This window comes from Schistocerca americana, chromosome 5 (genome assembly GCF_021461395.2).
Source record: "Schistocerca americana isolate TAMUIC-IGC-003095 chromosome 5, iqSchAmer2.1, whole genome shotgun sequence".
Lineage (NCBI taxonomy): Eukaryota > Metazoa > Arthropoda > Insecta > Orthoptera > Acrididae > Schistocerca > Schistocerca americana.
Window position 1 is genome coordinate 592,847,724 of NC_060123.1, and position 12,771 is coordinate 592,860,494.

Genomic DNA, 12,771 nt, shown 5'->3' on the forward strand with positions numbered 1-12,771 from the left:
AAACAATTTGGACCTTTTAAATTTGTATTTTTGAGATGTTTTACAATAATATTTCATTAACTTTCCCAGCAAGTCAACAGTGGTAACCTACGTTAAGCGCACTCTTTTTGCAAGTAAACAGTTCCCATTGACATATTTTTAAGAATAAAATTTTGGAGAGAATTTATCATTTTAAAAGTATGTTGTTCCTCTAGAAATATTTGAAAACAATGACTTACCTGAACTTAAGAAAAATCATAATGGATGTACTTGAAATATCTTATGAGATTTTAGTGAAACTTTCTTGCACAATTTTTCAAAACAACCAACTTTTCCTTTACCATTGTCTACAGCCAAGGTCTTTACATATAAAAAGTGGTCATACTAGCCTAGGTTTTGATATTATTTGTTCCTCCCTAGGGGAGGAGAGAGCAATACATTAGGGAAGGTTAAAAAGAAAGGGAAGGTCACTCAGACCCTAGGATGAGAAGGACCCACACTCTCATTCTTGGGTCTGAGTCACCTCAACTGGATTTTCCTTTGACATTATTTATTTTGAACCACACCTGGCCACTAGTTTGTTATATCTCGAGGCAGTTCAAGCTCAAATACTTGTCTCTGATAATACTCAATGTGATACAAATTTGACACTGCACAGCATTAAGAAAATTAAGAACTAAGAAACATTCACAGAAATGCACATAGCATTATTTCAGTACTTAAATACTACTTTGGGGGAGGAAACAGGGTGGCTACTCCAACTTGGAAAAAAAATTCCCCGAGAATTCCAGATGTGACAAGGAAAATGGTGTCTAGAGTCAAGAAGCTTAACAGTGAGCACGGGTTGCATTGTGGTGGTGGTGGGAGGATCAGCATATCACAATAATGACTTCTTTCCTCTCAACTGTGCAATATACCAGCCATAATCACTAGCTTAACTAAAGTTTGTAAACATCAATAATTTATATGAAACAATATTGATATAATTAACACACTTTAAGACATTAAGTATTTTAAAATTTGTGATTTGTAAAACTCAATAAAATTCAGTTTCAATGCTATGTTAAAAATGCAGAATTCCTTGAGATTTTACTAAATTCCTGAAATTCCCTGAGAATTCCAGGTTTTCTGGAAGAATTGCCGCTCTGGGAATTTCTTTATAAAAATTATTTCTCATCACTTTGTTTTTTTGTCTTCACACTGACAGTCCACCTTGTTGTCTATTACACACTGTTGTAATGTTTGTAGAAACTACAGACAGCATTTTGTAACAACAGATATTAGCCAGTTAAACACAATAACCTGGTCCATTTGGGGGTTGTGCATTTATACCACGTCTTCGCAGTCGACAGTAGTGTTCTTCAATTCGTGTAGCTGCTTCATCTATATCTGTAACATTCATTGGTGACCACAACCTTTCAGCCACTGCTGAAGCACGAGGCCATACTCTTGATTCCACATTGCTTTCATCTACAAACTGTGAAGAGGAAAAAATAAGTAAGATCATGATAGTGAGTACATACACAACTTTCTCTTTCACAACTTGCTCCTTACTCAGAAACTACTAGTATATAACAGAACTGTAATACAATAAGATATTGCTGTTTTTTAATAAATGTATTTTTCGCTGTAATACATATTTCTCTGTAAATGTGTAGCATGTCACCACGTATAAAAATTTTAGAACATATTTGCTATTGCTTGTTATAACTTATTATTCATTATGTACTACTGCTAGTTATTTTAAAAATTTATTTATTTTAGAAATGTTAAATAACCTTTAGCATATTTCATTACACAGCAGCGTCGGACACTTCCAGCTGTTTGAAAAGTTTTATACTTCCTAAATTTCCTTCTTGAGAATACAAAACAGTGGGAAGTCCAGGATGGAATAACAACAATATTAAAAGGATAGATAGCTACTCATCACACAGAAAAGCCATTCAGTCACAGACAGGCATAATGAAAAAGGCTGCTAAATATTTTAAGCTTCCAGACACTGTCTCTGAGAGATGGGGAGCTGGAAACAGTGACCATGTGTCTGTGTGAATTCTGCTTGTTGAACATGTGTGCATTTTCTATTTCGGAAGCAGGACTTTTTTGTTAGAAAACTTACAATGTTTAGCAGTCTTTTTCATTGTGCCTGTCGGCACCTCAACATCCCTGCTTGTTGAGATAGTTTTCCTTAGTCCAACCGCCACCTAACGTAGATTCCAGGGCTGAAAAAACAATTAAATGTTCTCCATTGCCCCATAATACTGTACTCCTCCCCTCCTGTGACAGTAACTCTATCTTATTTCTGCACTTAAATGTCAGGTCTCTGAAAAATAAAGCTGATGAGCTTGGTATACTATTAAAAAGTAACAAAAGAATGATTTTATGTATAAACGAACATTGGTTAAAGGAAGAGGATATAAAATTGTATGTACCATCAGGTTTCAGATTAGCTACATACTTCTGCAGACCCAGTGAATCCTATGGGGGTTCATCCATATATATTAGCAATGATCTAGACCTAAAGTTTTCTGTTCTTGAAGTTAGTGACCTATGCACTAAAGGTGTTTTTGAAGCAGCTGCTTTTATTATACCTAGTATACAGCTCATAACTGTGTCTTTATATCACACTCCTGAAAGTAATGTAGAACAATTTATAGAACGTTTAGAAAAACTTGTGATCAGTATACAAAAATATACTAAATACAAAATTTTAATCTTTGGGGATCTAAACATAGACATTAGGAAAATGACAGCCAGAAATGTTAATTTAGTAAATATGTTAAGATCCTATAATCTCTTTTGTGCTAATGAAAGTCCTACAAGGCACTCCTCCTGTCTTGACAATCTAATAACAAATGTATACAAATGTGATTTTGAGCTAGGCTTACTTAATGTCGATTACCTGTCAGACCATAGAGGTATATGGGTGAAACTAATTACTAAAAAACCAAAAGAAGACGAGGAACAAACTCAGTGTGTCAGACTATCTACAGATACAAATATTAGCAAGTATAGAGAAGAACTTAAGTCTATAGATTGGAATACTGTTATACATTCCTCCAGAAATGTTGATGAAGCCTTCAGCACATTCCTCAAAATCATTTCTGAAATCTTCCACACATGCTGTCCACTGGTTAAAAAACAAAAAAACAAAAATGTTAGGAAACCTAGCCACTCAACTTTACAGAAGTGGTTTTCACCCCAATTACAAAAACTGAGACTATTGGTAATTACTTGTCACGATAAGGTCAAAAAGGGAGCAGTAGATAAAGAAACTTACAAAAACCTGAAAAGAAAATATAGATCTGAAATTAAAATAGCCAAGTATAAGGCAAATGGTGATTTCATTAAAAAATCACACAATAAATGTAAGGCTGCATGGAAAGTAATAAAAGCAGAGCTAGGTATGGATATAAACTACAAAGACAACACAAATGCTGCTAACGTCACTGCTGATGATTTCAATCACTTTTTTGTCAACTCTGCCAATCTTAGCCTTCCAACCCATAGCAACCAGAATTCCAATTCAACACATACACCTATTTCTCACCCCATATCTGGCAGAAATTTTCAACAAAACATTACAAACATAGTGTCAGCTTGTAAATGGAGAGAAGTACAAGAAACTGATATAATTAAAGCAACCTCTAAATTAGGATACTCTAGATCTGAAGATGTGTATGGCCTGTCAAACTATGTAATTAAAAAAGTTGTAGATCTCATAACATACCCCCTTTGCATACTGATAAACTGGATGCTCTCGAGTGGACACTTTCCAGAATGTCTCAAAAAAACAGTTGTCATACCATTATACAAAAAGGGTGACAAGTCCTGTATCAATAATTATAGACCAATTTCACTTGTGCCTATTCTTTCAAAAATAATAGAACATTGCATAATGCAGCAAATATGCATACACCTATCAGACAATAATATATTAAATGATTCTCAGTATGGATTCAGGTCAAACTTATCAACAGTCAAAGCAGTTGAAAACCTTATCTCTTTTGTACTAAGTGCATTTGAGTCAGAATTATCTGCTGAAGCCATTCTAATTGACTTGAGTAAGGCTTTCGACTCAGTTAACCACAAATTATTATTAGATAACTGTCTTGCTATGGAATCAAACACCTGGAACTCTCACTAATTGAATCATACCTCAGCAATAGAAAACAAATAGTAAAGCATAATGACCAACAGTCACAGACTTTAAGTATAAAACGAGGTGTTCCTCAGGGCTCAGTGCTTGGCCCTCTACTATTTATATTGTTTGTAAATGACTTTCCGAACAACTTACCCTGTAAATCTATCCTCTATGCTGATGACACAACATTAGCTAATTCTGGAAAGGATATAAACATATTGAAGGAGGAAAGTGAAGAGTGTCTCAAAATATCTAATATGTGGTTTAAAGCTAATGACTTATCTATGAACCATGAAAAGACTGTCAAGATAATCTTCAGTTTATCAAACAGTAACATGGAGTTATCATCTGTTAAACTACTAGGAATACACATTGACTCAAAATTAATTTGGGACACACATACAGATTATGTATGTCGAAAGCTATCACGAGTTATCTACCTACTAGCCAAACTACACACATGTGTTACACAAGATTTATTGCTTCAGTCATACTATGCCTTCTTTCATTGCCATCTACAATATGGCATTCTTTTATGGGGTAACTCTCCAGGAGCCAAAAAAATTTTCACTTGGCAGAAGAAAGCAATTAGACGTTTGTACGGAATCACAGACAACAAGACCTCATGTAGACCTTATTTTAGAGACTTAAAAATTCTCACAGTCCCATCTCTTTACGTATATTGTTGCCTATTAAACATAAAAGAAAACTTAAACAACTACACTATAAGGAAATCGGTTCATCAACACAATACTCGACAAACAAATATGATTGATATACCCACAACCAGGCTTAAGAAAACCCAATCTAGCTATGAATACATAGGCATAAAATTATTCAACACTTTACCCATACAGGCTCAATTGGTTTCAATGGATATTTTCAAAACTAAAACCAAAGTGTGGATGAAGAAAAATACTTTCTACAGTGTAGAAGAATTTCAGAATAGTTGTAAAGATGATCTAATTTATTGATAAACTAAGGCTTACTATTATGTATAGTTATGGATGTAGAGGCAGCTAGCTATAAGCTAATAGGGTACAACACTATTTTTTTTTTCCATGTAATATTTTTGCTATATGAAACATAATGAACAAATAGCTGTAATACTTCTGACAACATTGATTGCATGTTAATGCTGATAAATTATGGCTTACTGTTATGTATGGATCTAGGTGTAGAGGCTGTTGTAAGCTAATAGTTTACAACATTGCCATATTTTTACTATGTAATATTTTGGTATGTAAAACATGATGTACAAATAGCTGTAACTCTTCTGGCGACATCGATTGCATGTAGGTGCTGAAAGATGGATAAAATAAATAAATAAATAAATAAATTAGTCCTGATACTGTGTACATTGTAGCTCTGAGAACAGAGTAGTGTGTAGGGCATAGTTGTTCATATTTTCACTTGCTTGTACAGTTATTATTGTTAAGTATAAATATCATGAAAGTGCATCTAGCTTTGCTTTGTATTCTGTGTTGAGCTTTGTATTTCATCAGAGAAGTTATTGTTATTACTTTTAAAGCATAACCTTCTTCCAAGCATAAACTAACAATTATCTATGCATAAAAATCCATATGCTTACAGGAAAATGAACAACACAGTATTTTATTAACTGTGTCTCTGAATGTCAGAATTAGAGAAAATATTAACTTTGTTCATGTAGTCATAAGGACACAGACCAAGTTAAGAAAATACTAAACTTCTCATTATTTGTGTAACTGTTGACTACAGCACATGCAAAAATTCAACTAATATCAGCTGTAGAACTATTTTACTTAAAAAGTGGCCACAGTTAGTAAAATTTTTATCAATTCATTTGTATTTATGCCGAAAATACCATGAAAAATGGTTCAGAATTGAAACAATCTGTCACTATGGGTAGTTATTTATGAAGTAATCCAGAAAATTGTAGGGATGTTCTAACAAAACAGATGGCTAATTGTTGATGAATTTAATGCCCATAACTGTTATGAACAGTTGTTGATAAACAGTTACTGATACAAAGGGTTGTCAGAAACACTGTTCAAACATTGTTGTTGGTGAAAGTAATGAATGATCAAAAACAAAATCAACTGACTACTGCACAGATATTTTTATAGTCATGAAGAATAAGGAAACAATTGCCTGGACTGTACTTTTACAGGTGATAGAGTTCTGCAACTTACCACACACTTAGTAATAAATGACATCAAAAATCACCAACAAAGAAGACAATGAGAAATATCACCTAGAACAAATTTATTTACTGTGTAGCAATGGCCATGTACACAGTGTGCATGACACATGCAGATGGTTGCAGTTGTTACCGTAGGAAGTTTTGGATAATCCATAACTTGGTCTACATTTCACACCAAGTGAATCATTTATTTCCATAGATAGAGGAACGCCTCTATTAAGATGGAACAAAACAGCTCTTGCCTACATACAGTTTCAAGTACTGCCAGTAGACACAAATGAAAGTACAAAAAACAATCATAACTTTTAGAACTTTTAGTTCCTGCCTCAGAAAGGAAAGAGGTACAGGTTGCAGAAGGCTAGAAAGAAGTGAGATCCTGCCAAACACTGGATAAGAGATTGGATTGGACTGATTTGGGGGAAGAGAACAAACAGCGAGATCATCGGTCTCCTTAGATTAGGGAAGGATGGGGAAGAAAGTCAACTGTACCCTGTCAAAGGAACCATCCCAGCATTTGCCTGAAGTGATTTAGGGGAATCACGGAAAACCTAATCCAAGATGGTCTGACACAGGATTGATCCATCGGCCTCCCTGATGAGAGACACCCACCTGTTGTGAGCAAAAGGGGTTTTGTCTTCTTTCCTTTGGTTCAAACAACTGTTCATAATAAAATACGTACAAAATTGCATAAGCACTCATCACTGTCATTCACATGATACGGCTGTAAAACAGCTGAAATAATCAAAATTGAACAAAGCTCCAGGCCCTGATGCAATCCCTGTCAGATTCTATACTGAATTTGTGGCTGAGTTAGCCCCTCTCCTAATCATAAATTATCATAGATCGCTCAAACCAAAAACTGTGCTCAGTTCCTGTAAAAAGGCACAGGATACACCTGATACCAGAAGGGTAGTGGAAGTGACCCATAAAACTACCATCCAGTATCCATGACATTGATTTGTTGTAGAATCTTAGAACATATTCTGACCTCAAACATAATGAAGTACCTCAAACAGAATGACCTCCTCCAATGCCAGCTAGCACAGATTTTGAAAATATTAATCATATGAAACACAACTCGCACTTTTCTCACATGACTTACTGAAGGCTTTGGATGAAGGCAACCAGGTAGATGCAGTGTTTCTTCATTTCCGAAAAGCATTTGACTCAGTATCACACCTACGCTTATTGTCAAAAATATGATCATATGGGGTATCAAGTGAAATTTGTGATTGGATTGAGGACTTTTTGGTAGGGAGGACACAGCATGTTATCTTGAATAGTGTGTCACTGTCAGATGTAGAAGGAATATCAGGTGTGCCCCAGGGATGTGTGTTGGCATCCTTGCTGTTCATGTTGCATATTAATGACCTTGTAGACAATATGGATAGTAAAATCAGGCATTTTGCAGATGATGAAATTATCTATACTGAAGTACAATCTGAGAGATGCTGCATAAATATTCAGTCACATCTTGATAAGATTTCAATGTGGTGCAGAGAATGTGCAACTTCCTCTAAATGTTCAGAAATATAAAATTTTGCACTTGACAAAATGAAAAAAACATAGTATCTTATGACTATAATATCAATGAGACACTGTTGGACCCTGCCAACTCATACAAATACCTGGGTGTAACACTTTGTTAGAATATGAAATGGAATGATCACAAAGGTTCAGTTGTGGATAAAGCAGTTGGTAGACTTCAGTTTATTGGTAGAATACTATCAAAAACAGCAAGGTGAAACCATCGATTTGTTCTTGTACCACTCCCAATAGTAATATAATTTTTTTTTTCCTTTAAATGATCATGTTTTATAAAGAACATATATGAGGCAGTTAAACACATAGTTAATTTAATATTCAGGCCCTGTTTCATAAGAAATAATTGTTCAAGATATAGTTTATCAATCACTAACAATAATACTGTAGTTAAATTATGAGGAAATAATTTGCTTAAACAAATTTTCACAATTTAAGGTACTTTACAAACACATGGAAATGTATTTTGCATTGAGCTAATAGATGGTGATGACTGAGGTGTTGTTCCTCAGTATAAAGCCCTTATGTTCCTCTCCTGAGGAAACATCTTACTTTTTTCCAGAAATTTACTACTTCAAAAATTATATGTAATTGTACTATTTGTGTTCCAGAACCTATGATTCTTAAGTAAAGGTTATTTCTGAAATTCAGTCACATTGTTTTATGTCATTTTTCTGATCTCAGAAGTGGCCACATTCATTACGAAAGCTTGTTCATATATCAATTATTCAATCTGGAGTATTACACATTTGTAGCCAATTTTGATAGTCTTTGTGAATCCCTGCAGAAATATAAACAATATTCACGACATAGTTCCTACAACTTGGACGATTTGTATGACATCCTACTAATAGTTAAACAGAATTGCTTCTTGGCCCACTGAAATTTCATGTTTACTAATTTTGCTATCTTCCCTGTTATAAAGAAAAATATAACAATGAAATTTAATTATTATTCCCACACACTTCTGTAAGTACACACATCAAAAAAAATTTTGCATCACCCGGTTACCAGAACTCCTGAAGATAGACATTGACTGTGGATATTATATCACAGACACAGTCCCTTTGACTGTTCAGAGACATCACTAAACCTACTCAAAGATGTAAACAACCATACTTGAGCAGTGCCTATTAGACGGAGAGGGTCCGACAGCTAATCAGTTCCAGTCATTCCACCTGGAAGGAGGTACACAGCTTGTGTTGTCAGTTGTAGTTCAACCATGCCTAGATGGTCAAAACCACGGTTTGGTCATGTCCACATTGTTACTTTGTGCCAGGAAGGGCTCTCAACAAGGGTAGTGTCCAGGCATCTTGGAATGAACCGAGGCGATATCGTTTGGACATGGAGGAAATACAGAGAGACAGAAACTGTCGATGACATGCCTCGCTCAGGCTGTCCAAGGGCTACTATTGCAGTGGATGACCACCACCTATGGATTATGGCTCAGAGGAACCCTAATAGCTTCGCCACCATGTTGTATAATGCTTTTCATGCAGCCACATAACGTCGTGTTACGACTCAAACTGTGCGCAATAGGCTGCATGATACGCAAATTCTCTCCCAACATCCATGGTGAGGCCCATCTTTGCAACCATGACACTATGTAGCATGGTACAGATGGGCTGAACAACATGCCAAATGGATTGCTTAGGATTTGCATCACATTCTCTTCATGGATAAGTGTCAGAGATGTATTTGGAGGCAACCTAGTCAAGCTTAATGCCTTAGACACACTGTCCAGTGAGTGCAACAAGGTGGAGGTTCCCTGCTGTTTTGGGGTAGCATTATGTGAGGCCAACGTATGCCACTGGTGGTTATGGAAGGTGGCATAGCAGCTGTATGATACGTGAATGCCATCCTCTGACTGATAGTGCAACCATATCAGTAGCATATTGGCGAGGCATTCCTCTTCATGGATGACAATTCACGCCCTCATCGGGCACATCTTGTGAATGACTTCCTTCAGGATAATGACATTGCTCGACTAGAGTGGCCAGCAGGTTCTCCAGATGTGAACCCTATCGAACATGCATGGAACAGACTGAAAAGGGCTGTTTATGGATGACATGACTGACCAACTGCTCTGAGGGATCTATGCTGAATTGCCATTGAGGAGTGGGACAATCTAGACCAACAGTGCCTTGATGGACTTGTGGATAGTATGCCATGCCGAAAACAGGCATGCATCAATGCAAGATGATGTGCTACTGGGTATTAAGAGGTACAGTGTGTACAGCAATTTGGACCACAACCTTTGAAGGTCTTGCTGTATGGTGTTACAACATGTAATGTGTGGTTTTTATAAGCAATAAAAAGGGCAGAAATGATGTTTATGTTGATCTCTGTTCCAATTTTCTGTACAGGTTCTCTGGTACAGCGCGCCGTGGAATTTGAATCCACACCAGGCGTCATGGACACAGAAGACCCATAGAGATCTCTGCACCATCATGCCTTCAGCTGTGGCGGCGCACACCTCCTGGCCCACTGTGGGGGCGCCACAGTGGAACACGTGGTCCCAGCGGCCAATAGCAGCACCCCTGATAGCGTGCTTAAATGCTGGCCACTCGCTCAACCAGTCAGTCTAATCTCGCTTACGTCGGTTTACACCTCGCCTTGCGCTAGACTGCTTACTTATTGGTTCGTGTACGAGTTTGTTTCCTTGTGACTCTGTTGTTCGGTCCTGTTGTATTCATTCCATCCTACGTTGGTCGTGTCTGTCCTCTTCCATTGTGTTGTTGTTCACGGGCCTCTCCGCGGCGAGTCCTGTCGTGCCTTCCATCATTGCTGCCCCGCGACAGCCCTGGTTGCAGTTACAACATTTTGGCGACGAGGTAAACAGTGGTTGTTCTTGGTATGGAGGCGAAGTTGGTCTGTCTGCTGGAGCAACAGCAGCAGCTCATGCAGCAGCAGCAACTCCAGTTACACATCTTGCAAAAGTCTGTGCAGTTGCTAACGGACAAAGTCGATACCCGGGAGGCGTTACCGCACCAGCTTCAGGGTCCTTGGGTGTCCGATGGTTTCCTGCGTCCGCCGTCGTTTCCACCCTTTAATGACGCTAAAGAGGACTGGGAAACCTACTTACAAAGGCTGAAACAACATTTCATGGCTTTTCAAGTCATGGATGACTCCTTGCAGTGGTCGTTGTTCTTGTCTTGGGCCTCTCCAGACTCATTCTTTCTTCTCCGCCAGTTGGCACCATTGTCCAATCCTGTGGCTCTCTCTTTCCAGGAGATCTGCCTTTTGCTGACAAACTATTATTCCCAACGCTACCATGTAGTCGCCTCTCGGCTGGAGTTCCACCAGTACCATAAACAGCCTGGTCAATTGTATCGTTCCAGGGTCACGGACTTGCAGGGTCTGAGCCGTCGATGCGATTTTACGTGCACCAATCAGCAGTGTAAGGCTTCGTATGTGGACTCCCTGATCCGAGATGTGGTGGTTCAGCTGGCTCCCAACCCTGAGGTCCGTACTGCGGCATTGGAACTCGACAACTCCTCCTTGGAAGACATTCTCCGAATTGCCCACTTCTTTGAAATTGCTCAAGCGGCTAATGAGTGTTTTATGGCACGACTGCAGGTGGCAGTGATCGCGGTGTCCCAGTTGGTTCAGTTGTGCTTCAGTAGCTCAGATGGTAGAGCACTTGCCTGCGAAAGGCAAAGGTCCCGGGTTCGAGTCTCGGTCGGGCACACAGTTTTAATCTGCCAGGAAGTTTCATATCAGTGCACACTCCACTGCAGAGTGAAAATCTCATTCTGGAAGTTAAGGTTGTTTCCACGGCTGTTCCCTTTCAGGACTTGGACGATCTGTGCTCTACTTTTGCATCGTTGTTTGCACCGGATCTCGGATGTGCTTCTGGCTTTCAGGTGCACATCACCCTCCGGCCGGGTGCAGAGCCTCACTTTTTCCAGGCCCGGCCCCTTCCAGTGGCCTTATGGCAAGCGGTCAAGCAGGAACTTGATCGGCTCCCAGCCCCTGGCATGCTGGAACCTGTAACTTACAGTGCATGGGCAACACCACTGGTGGTTATACGGAAACCCAATGGGTCCCTCTGGCTGTATGGGGACTTCAGTGCTACAGTCAATGCTCAGTCCCTCATTGACACTTACCCCATTCCCTAACAGGAAGATCTGCCAAGCTTGCCGGGGGAGAGTATTTTGTTGCTCTTGGATGCCGAATCTCAGAACATCATAGTTACCAACACGCCTTTCGGATTGTATAAGTACAAGCGCCTTCCCTTTGGTGTCTCTTCAGCACCGGCCATTTTCCAGCAATTCCTGGAGCAGCTTACCCAGCCTATCCCTGCATGTGTAAATTACCTGGATGACATCTTGGTCACCAGGCGTTCCCACCAGGAACATTTGCAAAACCTCAGCGCCTTATTTCACGCTCTGCAGTCTGCTGGTCTACGCTGTCGGCTGGACAAGTGTTGTTTTTTTCAACCAGAAGTGGAATTCTTGGGCCTCTGGCTTAGCAAAGATGGCATTTGCCCTTCAGGTCATAATGTCACAGCCATTGAGGCCCTTCCGCATCCCAAGGACTTATCGGAACTGTAGGTGTTTCTGGGCAAGGTTACTTATTACTTAAAGTTCTTGCTCAGGCTGCCTCCGTTGCTCAACCCCTCAATCACTTGCGTTGCAAAGGGGTACCTTTTGTTTGGACTCCTGCCTGTGACCAGGCTTTTCTCCATTTAAAGGCGATGCTGAAGTCCGCCCCTTGCCTTACTCCCTTCTCTCCAGACCGCCCCTTGGTTGTGGCAGCTGATGCGTCGGCATACGGCATTGGGACCATCCTCGCGCACCAGGATGCCGATGGCTCTGATCAGCCCATCACTTATGCCTCTAAGACGTTGACCCCAGCACAACGGAACTACTCCCAAATTGAGAAGGAGGCCCTGGCGATCATGTTTGCCGTCCAGAACTTT

The 12,771-nt window shown here is 39.2% G+C and overlaps 1 protein-coding gene across 1 annotated transcript in view; it reads right to left on the minus strand.

Moving 5' to 3' along the window:
* Positions 1-551: 551 nt before the first annotated feature.
* LOC124615852 (beta-hexosaminidase subunit beta-like) overlaps positions 552-12,771 on the minus strand; it is a 171,253-nt gene continuing 159,033 nt past the window's right edge. Inside the window, exon 9 of the mRNA XM_047144008.1 lies at positions 552-1,456. Coding sequence (XP_046999964.1) covers positions 1,268-1,456 — 189 coding nt within the window. The 3' untranslated portion in view covers positions 552-1,267. The remainder of the gene's footprint in view (positions 1,457-12,771) is intronic.